Source organism: Macrobrachium rosenbergii, chromosome 35 (assembly GCF_040412425.1).
Source record: "Macrobrachium rosenbergii isolate ZJJX-2024 chromosome 35, ASM4041242v1, whole genome shotgun sequence".
NCBI lineage: Eukaryota > Metazoa > Arthropoda > Malacostraca > Decapoda > Palaemonidae > Macrobrachium > Macrobrachium rosenbergii.
In genome coordinates this window covers 5593133-5620093 of record NC_089775.1, presented here as the reverse complement: position 1 = coordinate 5620093, position 26961 = coordinate 5593133, and the positions used below count along the sequence as shown (strand labels likewise).

The following is a 26961-nucleotide window of genomic DNA, read 5'->3' as shown; positions in this document are numbered from 1 at the left end:
GCGGAAGCGCATTCTTCCAACATCTGGCACAACTCTCGCACCCTCGGCACTTCCCACAACTTATTTAGCGCTCAAAGTTGAAGGACACTTTAATTGAGGGTTTTTCAGCCTCCCCAGGTGTTGAAGACCCCTTAAAAATGATGGTGGTTCTTGGAAATTTGCCTTTTCCCTGAAGGCGAGGCTTGGCGGACACTGCGTTCCTTTGTTCTGTGACCTTCACTGACACTGGATTCCTTTCTTCTGTGACCTTCACTGACACTGGATTCTTTTGTCCGGTGACCTTCACTGACACTGGTTCCTTCTTCTGTGACCTTCACTGACACTGGATTCCTTTCTTCTGTGACCTTCACTGACACTGGATTCCTTTGTCCTGTGACCTTCACTGACACTGGATTCCTCTCTTCTGAGACCTTCACTGACACTGGATTCCTCTCTTCTGAGACCTTCACTGACACTGGATTCCTCTTTTCTGTGACCTTCACTGACACTGGATTCCTCTTTTCTGTGACCTTCACTGATACTGGATTCCTCTTTTCTGTGACCTTCACTGACACTGGATTCCTCTTTTCTGTGACCTTCACTGACACTGGATTCCTCTTTTCTGTGACCTTCACTGGCACTGGATTCCTTTCTTCTGTGACCTTCGCCGACACTGGATTCCTTTCTTCTCTCTCTGAGACCTTCACTGACACTGGATTCCTCTCTTCTGACCTTCACTGACACACTGGATTCACTTTTTCTTCTGTGACCTTCACTGACACTGGATTCCTCTCTTCTGTGACCTTCACTGACACTGGATTCCTCTCTTCTGTGACCTTCACTGACACTGGATTCCTCTCTTCTGTGACCTTCACTGACACTGGATTACTGTGTCTCTCCTCCTTTGTCATTCAGACTCCATGATGAAACAGGTTTCTTCAGTGTTACCGCATCAGATGTAATCAGGTCGATTGTATTAATGATAACAATGACCCTCCTATAATAATAATAATAATAATAATAAATTCAGTAATAGAGGTCATCTCAATATAAAGAACAAAAGAATTTGTTTGTTATTTTCTTCAATCTAAGTCAGGTGCCACTTACCTGACACGCCCCCCCCCCAACCAATACCCAGAACTGGGGCATGAAAGTAATGCCAGTGCCAGTGCCAAATACCCAGTGTGTTATTATTACTGAAGACTATTTCCTGGTGTTTACAAACGCACTGTTTACTCAGCGTTGGGAAATAAAAAAAATATATGTTATTGTTACTGAAGTTAATTGGTTATATTAATTTTATGCAATCTACTTTTCAATTTTTATAATTTTTAATATTTTGAGAGTTACTCTCAATGTTATTATTATCATTACCATTATTATGAATGCTATTTTTCACCAGTACTGCTGATAATTATTTTTATTGTTTTATCTCGTGGGTCTATTCTTTCTTCCTGATGAACACCTTAATATTCTTTGGAAGCTTCAATTTCAAGACGGTGGCCCCTTTAGGTTTCATCTTCTGAATAATAATAATAATAATAATAATAATAATAATAATAATAATAATAATAATAATAATAATAATAATCTTTGGAAGCTTGAATTCCATCATTGCCCTTTGATGGGCTTGTTCCATATGAATAGGGTTCATCTTCTGAATAATAATAATAATAATAATAATAATAATAATAATAATAATAATAATAATAATAATAATAATAATAATAATAATAATAATTGTTGTCTACTTTGTATATTCCACGTAAATGGCCCTGAGCTGAAATAAAGAATATTATTATCATTATTATTATTATTATTATTATTATTATTATTATTATTATTATATTTCTCCATGGCAGTTTTTCCAGTGGAAAGGCCTTAGGGAGGGGCAACCTAAAACAACCTTTTAGTAGCCCAGACCCGGAGAAAGCAAGTAAAAGGACAATGAAAGGCTGAATGGCTAAAAGACTTGACTCCAGAGGTCTAAAAATAGACCTTCCAGCCCCTTAGAATAAGAGTGAGTTTCCAAAATCACAAAACACAGACGAAGGGAGAGAATTCTGAAGCCTTAACTGCAAAGACAGATTCACCAAGACAAATGATTTGGAAATGGTGTTTGTGAAGGGATGGGTTGGTTGGTGTTACAGGGATTATTGATAGGATGACATCTCAAATGGGCATTTGGAGGGGGAGTCGATTGATGTTACTATAATCACTATGACAAGTAAAAAATGCGCCGAGGTTTCTTCGGCGCAATCGAGTTTTCTGTACAGCGTATAATGCTGTATGAAACTCTCAGCCGGCTGCGGTGGCCTTTGTTGTTGTTCTGCCAGACGCATGATCATGGCTAAATTTAACCTTAAATAAAATAAAAACTAGTAAGGCTAGAGGGCTGCAATTTGGTATGTTTGATGGCTGGAGGGTGGATGATCAACATACCAACTTGCAGCCCTCTAGCCACAGTAGTTATCAAGATCTAATGGCGGACGGGCAGACAAATAGTTTTCTTTTACAGAAAGCTAAAAACCTTTGTAAATAATCAACGAATAATAATTCAGATAATCCTCTTGAAAATAATTCTCAAAATATATTTATCCCCGAGAAGAAAAGACTCGAACAGCTGCGGAACCAGAATTGTTTTGGCCGAAACTCTTCTACTTCTCTCTTTTGAATCAGAGCCGCCCTCAATTTCTCCCGAAAACTTGGTCGCCGCTGTGTTTACACCTTCGAATTCTCGTTTCATCCGAAGAGAGTCCGTAAATAATTTAAGTGGCCCTTAAAAGAACGCATTCGACTCGTCCACTTCTTCTTCTTCCCCTGAGACCAGGAATGCAGGTCATTTCCCCCAAAAGTTATTCCGCCAGACTTCAGACTTCACCGCTCGATCTTCGTTAGCTGCGACCCACTTAGAGGTAATAATGTGTTCCCGTAGACGCTTCAGGAGGGGAGAGAGACGCCCCACAATGCAGCTGTTTCCCCTCGTCCGTGGGGAAAAAGAGGGTACTGCGAACTCTTTCGGACGCTTCCCGGTAAAAAGTGGATTGTGGGTAGTTCGTGATTGTTCTCTGCGTTCGTATCTTGAAAAAACTCCCCTCCAGGTGATAATTGCGTCAGAGAGTGAGTCTCGTTTTCAATGAGTTTTTGAGTTGTAATGTTTTTTGAATGACAGGGCTTTTTGGGTAGGGCCTTTTTTGGGGTTTTTGTAAGTCCTGAGTCGTTCAGGCAATAAGCAATTGATTGCTAGGTGCTGGAAACTAGTTTTGAAAAGGTCAGTGTTTATACACAAATTTATATATATAATTATATATATAAATTTGTATATATATGTATGTATATATATATATGTATAGGCAATGATGCATATACATACATACATTTAAGCACTCTTTCCCGCAAACACATACACATTAAAACCTTAAAATTTAGATCGGACAAAAAAAAAAAGGTGAAACGACTTAATTTCCTGAAAAGATTCTCAAATACAACTCCAGTTCTGACAAAACTTATCTATATATGAACAAAATGACTTGAGAACGCCTGAACGGCTTTGGATGAATCCGGGAATCGATGAATGCTGAATGCTTGTCGCCTTCGAAACCATTACCGCTCATTATTTCATCCCAGCCATCACTGATGGAGTCTGGAAATCCAGGACTTTAGACTTTTTTTTAGCTAATTGATGTTGTCTCTGTGAAGTGCAGTACATAGTAATGAAATGTCCTATATTATTATTATTATTATTATTATTATTATTATTATTATTATTATTGATAATGCCCTGTACTAAGTGCTATTATTATTACTGTTATTATCATTTTTATAATTATTTTATTATTATTATTATTATTATTATTATTATTATTATTATTATTATTATTATTATTATTATTATTATTATTATTATTATTATTTGGCAAATAAAACTGTCTTTGTCTGACGTATTTTTGTAAGTGTATTCAATGTATTCGCAAAATCCATGACGGCACAAACGAGCAACTATATCCATCTAATTAAGCCCTAGATTCAAATGGGCCTTTCCAAAATTTCCCTCCCGCCTGAAGCAAGAGCCCGTGCATGCGTAAGACCAGGAATAACCCCCATAAACCTATTATAATAATTTCTAAAGAAAATCTCCTAAGTGGCATTTTGTATAGACAACCTTCTGGAACACTTTATTTGAAGTGAGCCTTGGAAATTGACCACCACTTATCTTGTAAGTTACCCAAGTGATGGATGTTGTTATTTTTATCTATTTACGTATTTATTAATCTATTTTTTCTTTTTTTTAATGAGTGGAATCTCTTCTTTCTCTATTTACTTCCTCTTACTTCTTCTTCCTAACCTTAAAATTATTTGGAAAGCTTGAATTTCAAGTCAGTGGCCCCTTTGGTGGGCTTGTTCCATATGAATAGGTTTCATCTACTGAATAATAATAATAATAATAATAATAATAATAATAATAATAATAATAATAATAATAATAATAATAATAATAATTCATCTCACACTCTGAATAATGAAAGAGGCCCCTGATTTTTATTCTTCTCTTTTGCACCGTAAATTCTTTAATTTTTTTCATATTTTTAACTCCCAATAAGACGTAAAGATATATAATATTTGTTTAACTGGAAAATATCTTTTCTAACTCCATAATTTTAGTAGTCAACGTCCGTAGGCAATCTTTTCTGTTGGTGGTTGGTATAATAAATTTTGTTTTTCAAATTTTGTCGACTAAAATAGAACTGGATAAATTATATTTATAACTAAATTAGATGAATATTGTAAATTAAATTAATTGAAAATTAAATTAATTGTAGATTAAATAAATAATTGTAAATTAAACAAATAACTTTAAATTAAATAAATAATTGTAAATTAAATAAATATAAATTAATAATTGTAAATTAACTAAATTGTAAATTAAATAAATAATTGTAAATTAAATAAATAATTGTAAATCAAATTAATTGTAAATCAAACTAATTGTAAATTAACTAAATAATTGTAAATAGAATTAATTGTAAATTAAATTAATATTATTAAATAAATATTGTAAATTAAATAAATAATTGTAAATTAAATATTATGAATTAAATAATTGTAAATTAAATATATATTATAAATTAACTAAATAATTTAACGAAATAATTGCATATTAAATAAATTAAAAAATAATTGTAAATTTAGTGAATATTACAAATTAAATAAAAATTGCAAATTAAATTAAATATTATAAATAAAATAATAATAATAACTGTAAATAAATAAATATTGTAAATTAAATCACTTGTAAATTAGATAAATATAAATTAGATATATAAATAATTGTAAATTAAGTGAATATAAGTTAAATAAAAAATGCTAATTAAATAAATATTATAAATAAAATAATAATAATAACTGTAAAATAAATAAATATTGTAAATGAAATCATTGTAAATTAGATAAAAATTAAATAAATAATTGTAAATCAAATAAATAATTGTAAATTAAATAAATAACTGTAAATTAAATAAATAATTGTAAATTAAATAAATAATTGTAAATTAAATAAATATTGTAAATTATTTTAAACTAAATAAATAGTGTAAGTTAAATATATAGTTGTAAATTAAATAAATAATATAAATCAAATAAATAATTATAAATTAAATAAATATTATAAAATACATTAATGACTGTAATTTAATAAATAACTGTAAATTAAATATTATAAATTAACAAAATAGTTGTAAATTAAATAAATAATTTTAAATTAAATATAAATCAAATAAATAATTGTATATCAAATAAATATTATAAATTAAATTAATAATTGTAAATTAAATAAATACTGTAAACTAACTAAATAATTGTAAATTAAATAAATTTTAAATTAAATAAATATTATAAATTAAATTAACAGTGAATCAAATTAATAATTGTAAATCAAATAGATATTGTAAATTAAATAAATAACGGTAAATTAAATAAATAATTTGGAATCAATGACTCTATCAGTTTATTGCCGTCATTATTGGTTAATTTGGCAGCAAGTGGTTCAGTGGTTCATCTAGATTCGTCCATCCATTCTCGAGAAATTTTCTTGAAACAGACAATAATCTTAATAAAACTATAGACAATAATAATAATAATAATAATAATAATAATAATAATAATAATAATAATAATAATAATAATAATAATAATAACTTGAGAAATGTTCGCTCTGGTCAGTATCTGGATGGATGCTCGTCTGGAAGGTTTATGTGGCCAAGTCTATCCCAGGATGAGAATAAATACCTTTGGATGCTAGGGCGTAAGGCACGCGTTCTCACGCCTCGTGAAAATGCAATGCATAGAAACAGAAGTACATTATGGAACCAAGCCATCCTAAAGTGGAAACAGCTGATTGGTGCAAAAATTAATGCAAGAATTATGTCATTATAATATGTACATGTAATTGTTACATACATAATTGTATACATATTACAATACGTATGTGTAATTATTACATACATTATTATATAATACGCACCGTATATGTAATTATTAAAAGTACATATATATACAGGTATTAAGAGACCAGTAGACTTTAAATATTAAATACGCAAATAAGTCACTGTTCCACAATTACTCACTGACTGAGAGTTTTGTTATTCACTTTCTATCTAATCAGGTCAAAAGTACACGGTCCAGATAGGGTGACCCTTTTAAAGTCACGTGTAGACAGCAGGGTACACACCACGGTGCACTGTAGGCATTACTTAAGGGTCTTTGAAGCGTGCCTGCCTTAGGCACCTAGCTGCAACCCCTTTCATTCATTTTACTGTAGCTCCGTTCATATTCTCTTTCTCCCATCTTGCTTACCAGTGTACCGTCTTCTAGTGATTGATTCATAGTGCTTTATCTGCGAAGTTTTCCTCCTGTTACGCCTTTGCTTCTAGGTTACAAAGGCGTAAATATGAACGGAGGTACGGTAAATGGAATGACAGGGGCCTTGGAAGACACGTTACAAAGACCCTTAATTAGTGCCTCTTAATTGTCCTTCCATCACTCAGTGACCCATAGCTCCCATTGGGATGCCTCTGGCCTAAATTGTACACTCTCTCTCTCTCTCTCTCCCCTGACCCATTTCCATACACACCCCGAGCGAGGATAAGTTAAACAAGGAAGGTACGAACTGTAGTCCTGCGGGACGCCCCTCAATCATTGCCCAAGCGGCCCAGAGGTCGAGACGCGACAAGGTTGCTGTTGGCTATTGCGCTGACAAGGATACGGCCTTTGTAGAAAGGGGGAAACAAAATATTTGGTAGACTGGCGATTTATAGAGTCTTAGATAGTCCTCCACACGTATGTGTGTGTGTGTGTGTGTGTGTGTGTGTGTGTGTAAGTGGTTTCGCAATAGCGGTTTGCATTGGCGCGTTTCATTCGTCATTTTTTTTTTTGTAAACTGCGCGTTTTACGGTTGCGTTCGCGTTGGAAGGGGGGAGGTCACTGGGAATATTCCCTTGGGTCTCTGGAAGGAGAATTTTATTTGTTTATACTGTAGACGTCAAAATTTTATTATAAATATTTCATATCTAATTTAAAAATTTTTTTTCGTTTTAGCACTGACGAGAATATAATAATTGCCTTAATATATAAAAAAAGATATATTATAGGTAAATTCTTCATTTTATATTTATTCAAAAAGGAATGTTATATTTATTTATCAGCCTTGAGAGGACAAAATCGATCCCCACGGGGGGCCGTGGGACAAGCCTGGAGAAGGAAATGTGGTGGGAAGCCGAAATTTATAAAATTTATATAATAATGCTTATTACAATATATATATATATATATATATTATATATATATATATATATATATATATATATATATATATATATATATAAATAACACATTTACTCTTTAAAATATAAAGCCACGAAAAACCCACTGATATTGAATTCAGTGTAATTTGTAAACAACTGATACCCAAAATGGGGATATATAAACCAGATAAGTCATAATTAGATCTCACCTTGAAGGTCAGTGGAAAAGTCACTGTCAACTTAGTCAAGGTAAGAGTATTTGTCATATATATATACATACATATATATATATATATATATATATATATATATATACATATATATATATATATATATATATATATATATATATATATATATATATATATATATATATATTGTGTTCTAAACACAAAGAGACGCTAACATTTTATGTAACAGAGAAAGATAAAGGCAAAGAGAGAGAGAGAGAGAGAGAGAGAGAGAGAGAGAGAGAGAGAGAGAGAGAGAGAGAGAGAGAGAGATAAAATAATGATTGATTGTATCCTTACTTCGGGAAGGTCCTATGTGTGTGTGAGTATAAACCCCAATTTTAAATTGGTCCCCTCAAGATAGGTGAAGGTCCCGCAACCAAACCAGGAAACGCAACGCTAAGAGAGAGAGAGAGAGAGAGAGAGAGAGAGAGAGAGAGAGAGAGAGAGAGAGAGAGAGAAATCCTGCTGCAACAGCCATCTTGCAATTTGCAACCCTACCGGCCTTTAACGAAGGCATCGCAAATCAATTTACTGACATCGACCACTTTCACAGAAGGCGCGACCTTGAAGTTCTTCCCCTCCCGACGGAGGCCGGGGAGGGGGAGGAGGAGGAGGAGGGTTCAGGTGAGGTTCCTCAGGTCAGAATCAAGTGCCCCTTCTCCTTCGTCGTTAGAGCAACGCGATTCGGCGATGGCTTGCCATCTCCGTGGCGTCGCAGGCAGGCCGCAGTGGTGTCAGTAGCACCAGTTAGTAAAGGTCGTAGTGAGATGCCAGTTCTCTTCTCTCTCTCTCTCTCTCTCTCTCTCTCTCTCTCTCTCCCCCAAAAAAATAGGAAGTTATAAAATGCGCAGATAGTGAGAGAGGAATTTCAATAAAGATTTAATAAACAGAACGAAGAACTTCTCGTATCACCGTCATTTTCCTACCTCATGTTTACGCTAGGAAGTTGATATTCATTTTAGATGAAGTCTAAGAGACTGAATTTCTTCAAGATCGTCTCCCCTACGCTAGGCCTGCCCGTTTTCAAGGGTTAAGTAACAGTAAGTAACGTCACCTCAAAGTAACGGAGCTTCCAATAAAAGTAGCATTACCGGGAGAATGTTTCACATTCTGCGGGGCTGGGAATAAGTAATGTCGTATGGTGATAGTTCTATAACCTCTCTCTCTCTCTCTCTCTCTCTCTCTCTCTCTCTCTCTCGGCAGATTCAGATAGAACATGATATGTCCTTAAGATCCTTATATGAAGATAGTTCTAAAACCTCTCTCTCTCTCTCTCTCTCTCTCCTTCCAAGTACACATGTACCCAGAGACGATGACGGAGGCGAATCCTGGACCCCTACTTGGCTTCACTTGCCCAAATCTCATCTCTCTCTCTCTCTCTCTCTCTCTCTCTCTCTCTCTCTCTCTCTCTCTCTTCCTTCTTGTAAATCGTCTTGTTTATCAACCCTCAAAAACCAGTTCGCTTCGGTTTGGTGTCTTCAGGGGCGACAGGGGTGGGTGGGGGAAAGGGGTTGGAATGGGGAGAGGGGGGCGGGGACTGAAGATGAGAATTGTTTGGAAGGCGAAGGAGTGTTGGAGATTGTGACGCTGAAGACAACGTATTGTTAGGGGTGTTGGAGACTGGACATTTGATGGAGATAGGTGGAGACGAAGACGCATTTTGGTGGTGTTGGTGACTGAAGAAGAAGAAGAAGAAGAGAGAGAGAGAGAGAGAGAGAGAGAGAGAGAGAGAGAGAGAGAGAGAGAGAGAGAGAGAGAATGGAGGGGTCGTTTGACGGTTGCAGAGAAAAATGGAGACAGTTACCATTCATACAATACTTCCATACATATATACATCATGGATACTTATACATACATACGTACGGACATACATACATACATACACACACTCTAATTATAAAAAAGTTATAAATAACATTTTTATAAAGACTTTCCAATCTAAACTGATTGTCACTTAACAGTTAATATAATGATTACTTTTAAAATTATTAATATAATTATTTTCCATTATTTTTTGCTCTTCACTATCATAAAAAAATAATGATCATCATTATTATCATTAGTAGTCATCTGCCAGTCATTAATGACCTAAATATTAGAGTAATTTTATAATTGTTTTCTCTCACCATTATTCAGGTTAATATAGCAATTTTCGTAAGCTAAATCTTCTGATAACGGTATTTAATCCATATTTTTAGCTTTCTGTTAAAGAAAACTATTGTGCCGGCTTTGTCTGTCCGTCCGCACTTTTTTCCTGTCCGACCTCAGATCTTGAAACCTACTGAGGCTAGAGGGCTGCAAATTGGCATGTTGATTATCCACCCTCCAATCACCAAACATACCAAATTGCAGCCCTCTAGCCTCAGTAGTTTTTATTTTATTTGAGGTTAAGTTAACCATAATCGTGTTTCTGGCAACGATATAGGATAGGCCACCACCAGGCAGTGGTTAAAGTTTCATGGGCCGCGGCTCATACAGCATTATACCGAGACCACCGAAAGGTAGATCTATTTTCGGTGGCCTTGATTGTACGCTGTAGTGGCTGTACAGAGAACTCGATTGCGCAGAAGAAACTTCGGTGCCTTTTTTACTTTTTTTTCTGTGTGACAATTTGTGTGTGTAACAACAAAAGTCTACGGGTAACAAGCTCCAAGTTTAGCCTTGACAGAGCCTAGGTCCATGTGGCCCCCTAGGGGGGCCTTGGCAAATTTCAGGGGGGACGGCAGAAAAATTTTGGGCAGTAGTGTGCCCACAGGATCAATGAATGGGGCCACAATTATAGAAATTTTTTTTATTTTAAAATTTGAATCATAAAATCATAATCATTTAACAAATAATATAACAATTCTAAATTATCTCAATTTCTATTTCTTTGGTAATATTATGACACATTTCACTAAATGGAGCTCTACAAATCTATTAGTTTGGTTTGTGACTTATGGGAACTGATCAAAGAGTTTCTTCTCTCTAAGACCTGATCAGATGAAGACAGAATGTCTCCAGACAATATAATAAGGACAATATGTCACATTATGACAGCTCTTTCTAATGACAAAATGAAAGAACAAGCATGAGGAAAAGAAACTTCATTAGATTGCTTTTAAAGTCTTCGAGGTCATTTCTAATGATGGAACACTCTTAATTCTATACTTGGCAAAGGTTTAAATGCATCTTATGAGATTTCAAGTACAAAATGCGCAATCTATTTTCTGTACAGCGTATAATGCTGTATGAAACTCTCAGCGCTCAGTCGCTCCCCAGATGTGGTTCAAGTGAAGGTGCGTCGGCCAGACGCATGATCCATGGCTAACCTTAACCCTAAATAAAATAAAAACTGCTGAGGCTAGAGGGCTGCAATTTGGTATGTTTGATGATTGGTGGGTGGATGATCAACATACCAATTTGCAGCCCTCTAGCCTCAGATGCCATTCCACTGAGCAACAGTGATGAATTGGCAAAGGCTGTCGAGATTCAAATAGTTGCACTTTTGCAAGCAGAGAATTTTGCATTACTGATGGTACTCCTGTAATGGCAGGCAGATACAAGGGTTTCGTTGCTTATTTAAAAGAGGCTGTGTCTGAAGTTGACTGCTGGGTCTGAAGCTTACTGCATATTCTTCGTGCTCCGAGGACTTCTGAAAGATGCACATGACACTGCAGTCAAGACTGTCAACCACATCAGGTCAAGTCCAGTTCAAGGTCGTCTCTCCAGACAACTCTGTGCTAACTGTGAAGAAGGATTTCAACACCTATTTTTGCACGCACAGGCGACATGGCTCTCCAAGGGTAACTGCCTGCGTCGCCTCGTTGAGCTCTGAGACAGTGGTGTAACATTTCTGAAGTGTAAATATTGCAGCCCAAATTTGACATACTCTACGTTTCAGATGTTTTCGAGGAGTTAGATGCGCTGAGCAAACAGATGCAAGGTTAAAATACAGATCTTTTAACTTGCAAAGAGGCTGTAAGTGTTGTTTAGCTGGAAAAATTTGTCTGATCAAGATAAACACTGAACGTAAAGAGTTAATATATATTTTGCATCCACGCCACAATAAAGGAAGAGCTGTAGTAGGATAATATATATTTTAGTGAACACAGATGCTTTCAGAAACTGCATAACGATATGGAAATCCAGTTTCAAGTGCTGAAAATGAACATCCCTAATTGGGTGGTAGACCCATTTGCGACAAACGCAGCCGAAATTGACATCTGAACGCAAGAAAACCTTCACTGAGTTGCAGTAACAAATTGCTCAAGCTAAATTTAATTAGTGGCCCAATCATTTATGAGCAAGTAGTGAAACTGCAGTGAAATCCCCATAGCTCTGGTTAACCAGGTGAGTCAGGTTTCAGCCAAGTGTCTTCCCTTCTATCAAAAGCTCGCTACCCTTAGGAAATTGTAATTAGAGGTGATATTAATTTGTCTCTTCATAATCAAGGGCACCAATATTAAAAAACTTGAGAAAATGCGTCAGCCACAAGGCCAGTGTGTTATATATATACACACATGCACATATATAAGTGTTTGTGTGTGTATTAATAACACACTGGCCTTGTGGCTGACGCATTTTCACAAGCTTTTCAATATTGGTGCACTTCATTATGAAAAGACAAATTAGTATATACCTATAGTTTTTATTTTGATAAAGTGTATAAAGTCTTGTTGTAAAACACATAATTTTTCCTGATGTCAACGGAAGTACTTGATATGCCATTATATCAGAAAAAAATATATATTATTATAATCTAGATGGCTATTTTCATTGAACCCACACAATATTTCTGTTCTTGTGAAACAGAATAATAGAGATTGCACGTCCATTTCAGAAACACTGAAGATTATCACAAAATTGAAGAACCTTTTTCACTAATAATATCTAGGGCTGAGTAGCCACAGAGGAATTAAAAGATTTCAAAGGGTACCATGAGCTAGCTAAAAAAGTTTGGGAACCACTGGCCTAGGGGAGGCTTCTCTCACCATTAGCACCAATGTAAGTGTGCCACATGAATATAAATTTAGGCCAAAGGTTTAGTGAAGTAACCAAAGAACCTTAAGTAATGCCTACAGTGCATTGCGTGAGGTGCACTGACGGGACTACCGCCTTATGGGAAAGACAGGTATCTTGGTTTGAGCTTCGGAACAAAGTTGTCTCGCATGTTAGCATAATTTTTGACAGTATGGGTAAACTAGAAATACAATATAAAGAAAGGTTGTGGTTAACAAACTGATTCCCTCATATAACTTAAAATCGCTGAGAAAAAATGTGCTCGCAAAAAGCGACGCGGAAATAGAATGTTCTGCTGGAAACTAAACTTATAGGAAATCCATTTCTTTCAGTTTTACCTTGCATGGTTGGAAGAAGTTCGTATGTTGTTATTTTTGGTTAGGAAGAATACATGAGAAGAATAAAGAATACTCTTCCATTCATTTCTCATTTTAGATTTCAGGGTCTTCCTAAGATAATGTAATTGGAAACTTTAGGAAAATGGGAAGTTGAGAGTTCACTGTATATATATATATATATATATATATATATATATATATATATATATATATATATATATATATATATATATATATATATATATATATATATGAATTTAGGTAATAATGGCACAGGTAAAAATGGCACAAGTGAAAAAATAGGAAAAAATGGCACAAGGGAAAAAATATATTGATTCATCTACAATGTTTCGCCGTGTTTAGTACTAGGCCCCTCGGGGATCAGATGCGCTTAGGGACATTTTGTCCCTGAGGGGCTAGTACTAAACACGGCGAAACACATTTGGGGATGTGTGGATGAGGATGTGGATACAGTGGGTACAGATATGTGGATGTGGATATGTGGGTACGTGTGATGTGATGGGTTATGCTACGTCGTTCAAGGATGAATGTTGTCGATGTGGACAGGTCTCATATGAGGGGTTGTGGATATGAGGTTGAGTGTGTGGATGTGGATGTGTTGGCAAGGTTATGGATGTGGTTGAAGTGGGTGTGTGGATGAGAGTGGATGTCTCCTGCAAGCAGTTATGACACTGACAAAACTGCCTTCGAAATGAGTATAATTTCCCAGCACAAAATGACTGATATGATGGTCTACCTGGCGGAAAAGAATGACTGAGAGTTGATGTTTTAGCTTTGCTGAAGGCTGAAGCATCTGAAGTGAGAGAGAGAGAGAGAGAGAGAGAGAGAGAGAGAGAGAGAGAGAGAGAGAGAGAGAGAGAGAGATTTGTATTGCCAGAATTATCATTTGGATCAACAGGTCGGTGAAATCTCGTAGGAATCGAGAGGACTTTTTGCCGTCTTGGAATCCGCCTGTCTCCAATTCCTGTAGGAGCGGAAGAAGTGTCATTCGCGCATGTGCCCAAAGCTGTAGCTCAGTGAAGCACCAACCTCAGTCTCCAGGAACAAGTCCCAACATCCTTCGAGTATCTTCAGAAAAAGGATTGTATCATTCAAACAGCTGAATTAAAGAAAGTAATGGTTTAAAGAGGCAGGTTTCTGCCAGGCTAGGGAAGTGGGCCTGGGGAGGGCCTGAACCACAAGGCTGAGGGGCCCCACGGCACCCTAAGGATGCCTTCCCTTAAAGGCACCCTTGACAGTGGAAGATCTTCCTCAGAGGCTGCTTCCCTGGAGTTGGCAGGCTTCCTGACAGGTTGAGGAAGCGGGCCTGAGAAGGGCCTGAACCACAAGGCCGAGGGGTCCCAAGGTGCCCTAAGGATGCCTTCCCTTGAAGGCACCCATCACTAGGGAAGATCCTCCTCAGAGGCTGCTTCCCTGGAGGTATATATATATACACTCTTCTATTCAATCTCTATATCAACATACAATACATAACCGAAAAAGAAGCATTTAAAAATGAAATAAAACAGTTCCTCTTCAATATTTAGGCCGAGGAGCAATTTCCTGATGCGACGCAGCCTGGCTCCAGCATCCCTGCTAGTTCCTCGGAGCACGAGGCCGTCCAAGGATCGCAGAGAGGAGAAGGAGGCCGCTTGGGGGAAGTTGAGAGAGAGAGAGAGAGAGAGAGAGAGAGAGAGAGAGAGAGAGAGAGGATGAGGGCTTCGAAAGAGGAAATAAACCAATGTATGGTGGTTGAAGGACGGGCCAAGGGCGGAAGGAGACACTTATATACATTTATACTTCAGCAACCCGCGAAAATGAGGCCCCACTTTCGGCGCTGGGAAAGTAGGCGTCTTTCACACTATGAGGAAATGGGATGCCACCTCTTCCCCTCCCCTTCCCCAAACCCTCCACGCGAAAACCCCCAATTTTGCGTGATTAAAATAATGCCCTTTTAATCTTTTTAATCTTATTCCCTTCCCCTCTTTTTTTTATTTTTGGAAGCCGAAACAATCAAGGTTACTGACGCATCTTGTTAATCCATTTTCGTATCTCAACATTTCCTCAAGCGCTCTTTAACTCATTAGTGTATTTTTTTGACAAGACAGGATGCTTCTTCAATGACGGACTCTGCGTCAAAAGTCTTTTATTATATATCATTCATCTTCTTCAAGAACATTCAAGCCATGACTTTGCTGTATTCTCTCTCTCTCTCTCTCTCTCTCTCTCTCTCTCTCTCTCTCTCTCTCTCTCTCTCAGTCTTCACCAAATAAAGGGCTTTGTGCGCTGTTTGTATAACTATTTGCGTCGTATCCTCAGAAAGAAATTCTCAGAGAAAGACATTGAAATACTTTTTTTGGGGGGTGGGGGCTGATGGGAGTGGCGGGAAAGCGTATTAGAGGGTTGGGAGGGGGGGGGAGGATGTCTGGTCTTGATCCCACGTCCAAGAGAATTGAATTCTGACCCACTATCATTTGAAACACTAAGGAACAAGTCAGAGGTCAGTGTAGATATTACTATACATACAGTTGTTATTGAGTTTGACCAGTGGCCAGTAGTCTCTCTCTCTCTCTCTCTCTCTCTCTCTCTCTCTCTCTCTCTCTCTCTCTCTCTCTCTCTCTCTATATATATATATATATATATATATATATATATATATATATATATATATATATATATATATATATATATAATTTATATAAATACACACTCGCATAAATATATATGCGTGTGAGTGTGTCCGGAGTAACCTTTTAAAGTTCAAATTCATTTCCTCATTTGAATATCAAAAACGTAATTCGGCCCTTGCTTGTACAACATGTCATTACCGTTACAAGCAGTTCCTCTTCCTCCGTTGCCTTCAAAGACAAGGACGCTTGCAAGCAAGCAGCGAAACGTCAACGAGAAAATCATTAAGAAAACAAATGAATGCCATTGTCCGTGTTCATCTCATCAAAGCGGGAATATAATTGTCTTCATTTTTCCTTTCGTCTGGGATGCTTAGCCAGTATATATCAGACGATTAAAAAATGCGCCGGCGTTTCTTCGGCGGAATCGGGTTTTCCGTACAGCCGCTACAGCGTGTAATCAAGGCCACCGAAAATAGATCTATCTTACGGTCGTCTCGGTATGATGGTGTATGAGACGCGGCCCGTGAAACTTTAACCACGGCGGGTAGGAGGTCTATCCTATATCGTTGGCAGAAGCACGATTATGGCTAAGTTTATCCTTAAATAAAATCAGAACTACTGAGGAGGCTAGAGGGCTGCAATTTGGTATGTTTGATGATTGGAGGGTGGATGATAAACATACCAATTTACAGCCCTCTAGCCCCAGTAGTTTTTAAGATCTGAGGGCGGACAGACAAAGCCGGCACAACAGTTTTCTTTTACGGAAAACTAAAAAAATATTACCCATAAAGTGAAGACTGGCTTAGCGGCGTACTCCCTCTATCTCGGCAGTGTGGAAAGATTCTTATTTAGATCAGGAAGAAGAATAGAATGTTCACTGAAGAATGAATGGTCTTCAATAGAGCAAGAGAGTCTGCTTCTCTCTCTCTCTCTCTCTCTCTCTCTCTCTCTCTCTCTCTCTCTCTCTCTCTCTCTCTCTCTCTCTCAAGTTTGCACTTGTATCTTATTTCATAAATAAAAAGTTTGTATCAAGTATTAATTTTTTTACAAAGAAATGTTTATGTTCACGAAAATGATTTCTCAAGAACACTCTAATTCATATTATTTCTACTGCTACCACTACTTACAATAATAATAATAATAATAATAATAATAATAATAATAATGCATCTGTGAAGAGTTTTTAACGTTATAAAACCATTATCTTCCTTACTGAATGATCCTGTATTGGATACTGGCCACGGGACATCAGCATGGTCCTCTTACCCTTCTTAGCCCAGAAATGGCCCCAAAAATCAGTTGGCCTTTGAGACCACCTTAGTGTCATGTCCTCAAAAGACTGAAGTCCTTGCTTGGTCTTGCCGAGGTCTTTGAGTAAAGGCTCTGTCAGGTCTTATATGAAATCAATAACTCTTGATGGCACCTTTGTCCTGAAAGACTATTGTGGTCTCTGAAAGACTGAAGTCTTTGCTTGGTCTTGCATTCAGTCATTGCTCTATGGAGTACCTTTACCCTAAATGACTTGTCAAAGTCTTTGAGTGAAGTCTTTGTCAGGTCTTACATGAAATCAGTAGCCTCTGATGGTACCTTTGTACTAAATTACTCTTCTGGTGTCCTTGAAAGACTGAAGTCTTTGCTTGTCCTTGCATTCTGTGCGGTACCTTTACCCTAAATGACTTACAAAGTCTTTGAGTGAAGGCTTTGTCAGGTCTTACAAGAAATCAGTGACCCTTGATGGTACCTTTGCCCTGAAAGACTGTTGAGGAATCTTTGAATGACTGGAGTCTTGTATTCAGTCATTGCTGTATGGGGTACCTTTATCCTACTTGACTTGCCAAGTTTTTAAGTGAAGGCTTTGCTAGGTCTTACATGGAATCAGTATCCTCTGAAGGCACCTTTGCTCTGAAAGACTGTTGTGGTCTTGCATTCAGTCCATGGTCCGAAGCCTTTTGGTAATTAATTCCTTGTGGGTGAGGCTGGCAGCTTCACCCCACAAGGCTTGTTGAGGACCTGAAGGCTAAACTAACAATTTCTGTAACCACCCTACCAAAGGGTGAACGAATTTTTGTCTGCGTTCAGTTTGAAATCTTTTTCAAATATTCAACCAATAATTTATGATACTGTACTATTACATGAGTCCTCTGGGAGCTTATTTGTGTGAAAATTGTTACAAATTAAGAAAAAAGTGTATAATGAACATGACAAAGAGCAGAATATGATGAATAAAAATCGAGACCTCAGACAAACCAATTAATCATGGTCAAATATATGAAAAGATTTTCGAAAATCCCCACAAAAAACCTTGGCATAAAATCTGATAATCATGCAAAGATAATGAAAGCTTACAAAACCGGAATCTTAGAAAATCAGCTCTTATTAAAATCAGTCAGGTAACAGAGAAAAAACTAATTTTCCAAGGAACACCATTGCATAAGACCCTCCGCAACACCTGATACGTATATAACAAGAACACTACACTGACCTCTTTGGTCAAGGTTATGCTCAGTCCTCTAAAAAGAAGAAGAAGATGAAAAAACAGTCCTGGAAGAGTTGGCCATTACGTAACAGAGCTCTGGAGTTGCCAATTCAGAAGTCCAATCACTATCTTCAACGGATGAAACTAAGGTCAGGGCTGCAATGAAATGACGACTCCCTACGGTCTGGGTGACCCTGTGCAAATATTGATGTCACTGGGGTCGTGACGTCACGGCGTTATGCAAGAGCCTCTTGCTACCATCGCGTCTGGACGTAGTGCAATATTAAGTGGAAAAGTCGACACATGTACTTGAAGATGTGTGTGTTTAACCTGGCGGAAGGGTGCATTAACCGCTGCGAGATGACAAGATATTGTACAAAAATAGAAGAAGAAGAAGAAGAAAGAAGAAGAAGAAGAAGAAGAAGAAGAAGAAGAAGAAGAAGAAGAAGAAGAAGGAGCACTTCGCTCCCATATCAACAAAACCATCAGGGATCGGGTTAGGCCAGGAGTCCTCTGTCCTCCAAGATTTTAATAATGAATATCGGTCCTCCAAGACTTTAATAATTTTAAATATATATCTCTGTCCTCCAAGACTTTAATAATTTTTATAAGAAATCTCGGTCCTCAAAAATTTTAATAATACACCGCGGTTTTCCAAGATTTGAATTGTTTCCATAATAAATCTTGGTCCTCCAAGATTTTAATATTTTTAATAAAAAATCTCGGTCTTCCAAGATTTTAATAATTTTAATAATAAAACTCGATCCTCAAAGATTTTAATAATTTTGTTAATAATTCTCGGTCTTCCAAGATTATCATAATTTTAATGATAAATCTCGACCCTCCAAGACTTTAATAATTTTAATATAAATCTCGGTCCTCCAAGATTTTAGTAATTTTCATAACAAAACTCGGTCCTCCAAGATTTTAATAATTTTAATAAAAAAAATCTCGGGCCTCCAAGATTTTAATAATTTTAATAAAAAAAATTTCGGTCCTCCAAGATTTTAAAAATTTTAATAAAAAATTTCGGTCCTCCAAGATTTTAATCATTTTGATAATAAAACTCGGTCCTCCAAGATTTTAAAAATTTTAATAAAAAATCTTGGTCCTCCAAGATTTTAATAATTTTAATAAAAAATCTCGGTCCTCCAAGATTTTAATAATTTTAATAAAAATCTCGTTCCTCCAAGATTTTAATCATTTTAATAAAAAAATCTCTCTCCTCGAAGATTTTAATCATTTTGATAAAAATCTCATCTCCAAGATTTTAACGATTTTAATAAAAATCTCTCCTCCAAGATTTTAATAATTTTAATAAAAATCGCGCTCTCAAAATTTTAATAATTTTGGTCTTCCAAGATTTTAATAAAAAATCTTGGTCCTCAAGATTTTAACAATTTTAATAAAAATCTCGCTAAGATTTTAATCTTAATAAAGATTTTAATAAAATCTCGTTCCTCCAAGATTTTAATCATTTTAATAAAAAAATCTCGGCCCTTCAAGATTTTAATAATGTTAATAAAAAATCTCGCCCCTCCAAGATTTTAATTTTTAAAAAATCATTTTTTAATCAAATAATAAATAATCTCGGTCCTCAAGATTTTAATAATTTTAATAAAAATCTTGGTCCTCAAGATTTTAATAATTTTAATAAAAATCTCGTTCCTTTTAATAATTTTGATAAAAATCTCGGTCTTCCAAGATTTTAATAATTTTTATAAAAAAATTTTAATAATTTTTCTCTCTCCTCGAAGATTTTAATCATTTTAATAAAAAAATCTCGGCCCTCAAAAACTTTTAATTTCAATAAAAATCTCGGTCCTCTAAAATTTTAGTAATTTTATTAATAAATCTCGGTCCTCCAAGATATTAATAATTTTAATAAAAAATCTCGGTTCTCTAAGATTTTAATACTTTTAATAATAATTCTCGGTCCTCTAATATTTATTTTAATAAAGTTTAAAAAATCTTGGTCTTCCGAGATTTTAACAACTGTAAATATTATGACAGGGACGCACTGAGCCAGCGGATAAGACGCCATATTTTAGTCACTTCGCCTTTCAACGACTGAGTCAAAACTTCACGACCTCAAATGCAAAAGGAAATGTTAGTGATGGTAGGTTAGGTTAGGTTAGGTTTTGGATTGAATACCTTGTTTCTTAAAAAAAAAAAAAAAAAAAAAAAAAAAAATGCGCCGAAGAGAATTCGGCGCGATCGACTTTTCTGTACAGCGTATAATGCTGTATGAAACTCTCCGCCACGGTCCATGAAACTTTCCCCCCACGGCCCGGTGGTGGCATGTGTTGTTGGCACCTATAGCGGTGCCAGACGCATGATCATGGCTAACTTTAACTTTAAATAAAACAAGTAAAAATTCCGCCGAAGTTTCTTCGGTGCAATCAAGTTTTCTGTATAGCCGCTACAGCGTATAATCAAGGCCACCGAAAACAGATCTATCTTTCGGTGGTCCCAGTATAATGCTGTATGAGCCGCGGCCCATGAAACTTTAACCTCGGCCTGGTGGTGGCCTGGCCTATATTGCTGCCAGACGAACGATCATGGCTAACCTTAACCTCAAATAAAATAAAAATTACCGAGGTGGCTAGAGGGCTGAAATCTGCTATGTTTGATGATTGGAAGGTGGATGATCAACATACCAATTTGCAGCCCTCTAGCCTCGGCAGTTTTCAAGATCTGAGGACGGACAGACAAGCATCTCTATAATAGTTCTCCTTCACAGAAAACTAAAAAAATGTCCAGAACTAAAAGTAGAATTGACGTACTCTCCTCACCGCACAATTCTCGGCTAAGTTCAGTTTCCACCAACCTTGAGAAATTTGGCAAAGTCTCCGTTCATTTTTCTTTGTGAATTACTTGCTAGCTTTTTTTCGTTTGTTTCTTTGTTTTTTTGTTTGTGTGTATGTTTTTTGTCGTGGTTTACACACTGGGTGTGTATGTGTATGTTTGTTCGGTCAGGTGTTTGTTGTAGTTGAATTATGAGATGAGAGGTGTTGCTCAAATGGTTGGTGTTTTAATATTGGTCCATATTAATGTTTCAGCTTCTGAATAATAATAATAATAATAATAATAATAATAATAATAATAATAATAATAATAATAAAAATAATAAAAAATAAAATAAAATAATAAAAATAATAATAAAATAATCAAAAATATAATTAATAATAATAAGAAAAATATTAATAAAAATAAAATAATAATAATAATAAAAATTTTAAAATAATAACAATATAGTAATAATAATAATAATAATAATAATAATAATAATAATAATAATAATAATAATAATAATAAAAAGATAAAATAAAAATAATAAAGAATAAAATTAATAATATGAATAAAATAAAAATAATAAGAAAAATATTAATAAAATAATAATAATAATAATAATAATAATTGGACACTGCAATGCCAACGAGAGACTCCATGCCCCTGGGTAGGACCGGGGCCACGAGGAGAAAATGGAAATATAAACGAAAATCACATGGGCACAGACTGGCTTAGAGGTCAGGAGTCTGTGCCATAACTCCAACAGACCACAGACCTCTGTTCGTAAACCACAGACACTAGACCGAGCTCGACTCCATTGGCCAAAGACATCTTAAATGCTCCAACTGTGCTCCCACGCTCTCTCTCTCTCTCTCTCTCTATATCTCTTTCTCGCTTTCTCTATCTCTCTCTCAATCTTTTTCTATCTCTCTGTATATCTTTGTCTCTCTCTCTCTCTCTCTCTCTCTCTCTCTCTCTATCTCTCTCTATCTATCTCTCTCTTTCTCTCTCTCTCTCTCTCTTTTTCTTTATCTCTTTCTCAATCTCTATCTCTCTCGCTCTCATTCTCTCTCTCTCTCTTTTTTTTTATCTCTTTCTCAATTTCTATTTCTCTCTCTCTCATTCTCTCTCTTTCTGTATATCTCTCTCTCTGTCTTACTCTATCTCTCTCTCTCTCTTTCTCAATCTCTATTTCTCTCTCTCTCTCTCTTTCTCTCTCTCTCTCTCTCTCTCTCTGTATCTCTCTATCGCTTCCTCAATTTTTCTCTCTCTATTTCCTTCCTTCTCTTTCTCTATCTCTCTATCTCTCTCTCTTGCGAATTCATGTCCTTGTTTCTTAGTATCTGACATTGTTGTTTCCCCCTCAGCTCGTAAACTAAGAAAATAAAATAAAAAAAAAGTGTACACACAGTTTCTTGGCCGTGTTTACCCGAGCGCTGCCAATCCATGAGAGATTCGACAAGAATCTCTCTCTCTCTCTCTCTCTCTCTCTCTCTCTCTCTCTCTCTCTCTCTCTCTCTTGGAGAATAGATAAAGTGTGGTAGGAATCGAGAAAATATTAATTTTGGTTCCAATTCGTATTTAATTATTTTTCTAATTTTTACTGATGTTGTTGGTTTCAGAAGTTGGAATATGAACAAATAAAATATGTATATGTATAAATATATATATACAGTATATATACATATATATATACACACATCAGTACATATGCATGTATACATAAATAGATATGTGTATATATATATATTTATATATACCACCACAAGTCCAAGGATTCGATTCCTTGGCGAGGCAGAGTGCTCTAGAAGCATCCACCTTACACCCATTATACTTCTGTGGACCTAGGCATTAACATTGCACCTGGTGGCTGATCAACTACAAAGGGTTGCCGCAAGGGTGTAGAAGGGTATGGGGCTAGCAACCTCATCCTGAAAATATTTGCTGGGAATCAAACCCTAACACCTAAAGTTCTGCAAACGTTGGTAAAGAATATAGAATTTAGGCCAAAGGCCAACCACTGGGACCTACAAGGTCATTCAGCGCTGAAAAGGAAAATGAGGTCAGAAAGGCAGGATGAAAAACCTAGAGCAGTTGCACTATGAATCAATTATTAGGAGATGGTGGAAAGTAAGATGGAAGAAAGAGAATATGAAAGGAGGTACAGTAAAAGGAATGAGAGGGGTTGCAGCAGCTAGAGGCCAAGGAAAACACGCCGCAGAGAATCTCAAGCAACGCCCACAGTGCACCGCGCGTGAGGCGCACCGCCGACGGCAGAGGCAGACGGAAGGGGTAATTGAGGAGCGTGGTGTCTTCATGTATGGGGTCACTGAGTCAGCAGGTGGTAAGAGAGGGGTAGGGGTGGGAGAGAAAGTGTTGAAATGAGAAGTTTAGTTCAGAAAAAAACCATTTAAGGGAAATGAGTGCAGAGTAGACACTGACTGAGCAAATGGACCTCTTGATAAAAACTGGAAATGTGTGATTTTATATATATATATATAAATATATATCATATACATATATATATATATATATATATATATATATATATATATATATAAACTACAAATAAACAGTTTGATATGCAGCGATATATACGAATCGTAAATAAGCCTCATTATGAACAATATATAATATTTCTTTTACTGCAAGGGCAACCTGTTTCTGCATCTATCATCCACAGTCGCTTGTGGGCATAAGATGCCCAACAGCGACATCTAAAACGGTCCTTAGTCATCAACGAGATTTAGGGTATCTCTCTCTCTCTCTCTCTCTCTCTCTCTCTCTCTCTCTCTCTCTCTCTCTCTCAGAAGCAGACAAAACTCCTTTGGTATCAAGTAGCTTCAGTTAAAATAAAAAGCATTTGCTAACACATATTTGGGTATTCTAAATTAAACGTTCCATTAAGGATATTTATACATACTTCTACGTCACGTGATCTATGAAAACAGGTGCTTTGTGCATCTGTAAAAGTACGTAATATAATTTCTTTATTAATATATTAGTACATAGGAAACTAGACCTATAGAAGAAACTAGTCCTATAGACCATTACTCTGCTGGACAAGCTTCGTGTGCGTATGAGAGAGAGAGAGAGAGAGAGAGAGAGAGAGAGAGAGAGAGAGAGAGAGAGAGAGAGCAATGAAAGTAACGAATGAATAAATGAGCGAGTCTAATAATTATATACATCGCTCCCCAGTGTCACTGACATCGGTCTAGCTCGGGCGGTTTCAAATTGGAGCGCTTTGCGGCAGCCGACTTTCCTAGCCTATTATGTCAAGATAGGAGACGAGGCGATACTGCTGCTCCTCCCTCCGACACACACTGAGAGAGAGAGAGAGAGAGAGAGAGAGAGAGAGAGAGAGAGAGAGAGAAAGAATCTATTTGTTTGTTTTGGGACGCCAGGAGGCTGGCAACGAGGTGGCTTCGAAGAGAGGCAGACGCCTTTAGTCTAAAACGGCGTCCCTACGACGCCCCCGCCGCCCCCGAGGCTTACGCAGAGTCCTCTGGCCATGAAGGTGAATGAAGGCGTTCTATGACGACCGGGTCCTGATCGCAGGGAATTGTTGGGGGGGCGCTATAGTAGAATACTGTACTGGATGCTGGCCCCTTTCGACAGCTCTAGCTGGTGGAGGAGGGGAGGAGGAGGAGGGAGGAGGTTGGGGAGGGAGGAAAGCGAGGCGAAGTCTTGACTCTCCTTATAGAAGCGCTGGCAGTGTGGTGCGGAGCAGCAAAGTGGCAAGTGCGCTCGATACGACGCTCCCTCGTGCAACATAATTCCTTCTTCACAGTAGTCTTTCACCTGTTGCACGAAGCAGTACTAAATTCTAGTCTTTCGCTCATCATTCTCAAGTCGATCCAAAGTATATACATATTTATAAAAATCAGCAGCATCACACGCAGCGGTTTTTATCTCCAATATATAAACATATTATGCCGGGCTATTTTGTTTTTTTGACTTAACTGCGTTACACAAATTGTCAGGATTTTCATTTTTTGGGATTTCAAGTCCGCATGGTAGAGTTAGCTTAGCCGAGGCTTTTGCAACAAGAAATTTCCCTCCTAGGTGCCATTAACATAGCAAAAATTGGAAAAGAAAGTCAGAAAATTCTCTGGTCTGTCCAGCTTGTAAAGTAAGGTCAAAACCATGTCGCCTATAGAATATGGAGAGAAGGGGACGGGGGAGGAATGCGCCGAGCTTCTCGAAAAAGAGGACGATTTCGGGGGCCTAAAGGTGTCCATCGTCCAGACCCCCAATCACAAATTGGCCGCCCAGGAACTGGGCAAAGGTACGGGACGGTCGTGAGAGAGGCGCCTGCTTCGCAGTGACCAAACAGGTACGTTTTATCAGTTAAATTTATTTATGTCTTTTAGTACGTTACTCAAACCTATCTAGCAAGTGATCCGCTATTTCCGTCAATACTGCTTAGTCTTCTAACCCGTGTTCTCTCTTGGTATTTACATGAATATGTATGCTGTATACGTGATTATTTGTCATGCATACGCAATACCTAGCAAGGACGTTGCTATTTTATCTTTATTATCATAACCTCATAATCTAGTTACTGTTAACTGCATCGTCACGTTGGTTGGAAACGATTCTAATTCCTAACACGCTACTCATCACGTTTTTCATTTTAATCAGTTCCATGTAGATTTATTCATATTATTCATCTATTCCTGCTTCATGGCTAACGCATTCCTTTGCCTGAGTATTCAAGAACCCTCCTCATTTATTCAGCGTATCTTGCAATATAATTTACTGAAGCCTTAGCCAGACCTGAGTTGCAAATATGACAGTATCATTTCTATACACGCTAGGAGGAGTTGCTTGCTGGCTCAGACTTGCTTTAAGTAGATTGGCCCGTCCTCGCCGGATTCCGCCATGCTTTTGAGCTGAGCTCGCTCTGAACTCTGGAGAATAAAGTGGACACTTTCCAAGGACATAAGTGCCTCAGCGTTCTTAGAAAGCACTTCAGTTTTTTTAATAGAAATTAGGAACTTTTTTTTTATAGTCTTGGGAGATTCGTAAGAGGACTGTTGTTCCGAAGTGGTTGAGAGAGAGATGGACTTATAGCATTTCTGATCAGAATTGGATGGTAAATTCACTCACAGACTAATGCGGTTTGGAACAACGTTTAGATAAATGTGAAACTGGGAAAAGTGGGGGCTTCCTCAAGTGGTTTCGTGCTGGTGAGAACTTATTCCTGTAATTGAAAGCAGTAGGGAGGAAGTGGATGCATACTGAGAATACACTCCACTTTCTGAGAATATCCAGTGAACTGCCTCACACCAATGGGGTTTTTTTTTCCTTCTCTCTCTCTCTCTCTCTCTCTCTCTGTCTTAGCTATCATTGTATCAAATGCTTCATACTTCAAATTCCTCTCTTTCTCTCTCTCTCTCTCTCGGCCACAAAGCGAAACAATTCGATTTCTAATGAGATATGCAACACATTCTCAGTCGACCTCAAGGTTACTCAACTCAAGGCTTTGCGCTCCAAGACTTAATCCTTCTCTCTCTCTATCTCTCTCTCTTTCTCTCCTCTCTCTCTCTCTGTGTGTCGGGGCCTTAGCGTGAACCACCGTTCCCGGGAGATAAATAAAGCCCTAAGTATTTCGGATTCTGCCAAGCTGTTTGCCTCCAACCCACTGGCTTCTTAGACTGGGAGTTATAAATAAGTAAACAATACTTTGGTCGCGGTAAAGGACACGGT

General features: G+C 37.0%; 2 protein-coding genes across 3 annotated transcripts in view; one reads left to right on the top strand and one right to left on the bottom strand.

Moving 5' to 3' along the window:
* Positions 1–282: 282 nt before the first annotated feature.
* On the bottom strand, positions 283–12607 carry LOC136856263 (cilia- and flagella-associated protein 251-like). Its single transcript, XM_067133957.1, has 2 exons — positions 12555–12607; positions 283–841 (listed from the first exon to the last, which is right to left on the bottom strand). The coding sequence occupies exons 1-2, from the start codon at positions 12605–12607 to the stop codon at positions 283–285; spliced, it is 612 nt and encodes a 203-aa protein (XP_066990058.1).
* Positions 12608–24586: 11979 nt separating this feature from the next.
* LOC136856429 (facilitated trehalose transporter Tret1-like) overlaps positions 24587–26961 on the top strand; it is a 35556-nt gene continuing 33181 nt past the window's right edge. The window contains exon 1 of one of the 2 annotated variants that reach the window (XM_067134299.1): positions 24587–25585. The gene's annotated coding sequence lies outside the window, so the exon portion shown is untranslated. The remainder of the gene's footprint in view (positions 25586–26961) is intronic. The other variant, XM_067134300.1, reaches the window with a different exon arrangement.

Bases quoted from the DNA above. Each gene is read 5' to 3' on its own strand.
- LOC136856263 (XM_067133957.1), bottom strand. From the start codon at position 12,607: ATGAAGTGCACCAATATTGAAAAGCTTGTGAAAATGCGTCAGCCACAA. The intron at 842-12,554 runs GTGTGTTATTAA...TGAAGGTCACAG, and splicing joins ATGCGTCAGCCACAAGGCCA to AAGAGAGGAATCCAGTGTCA.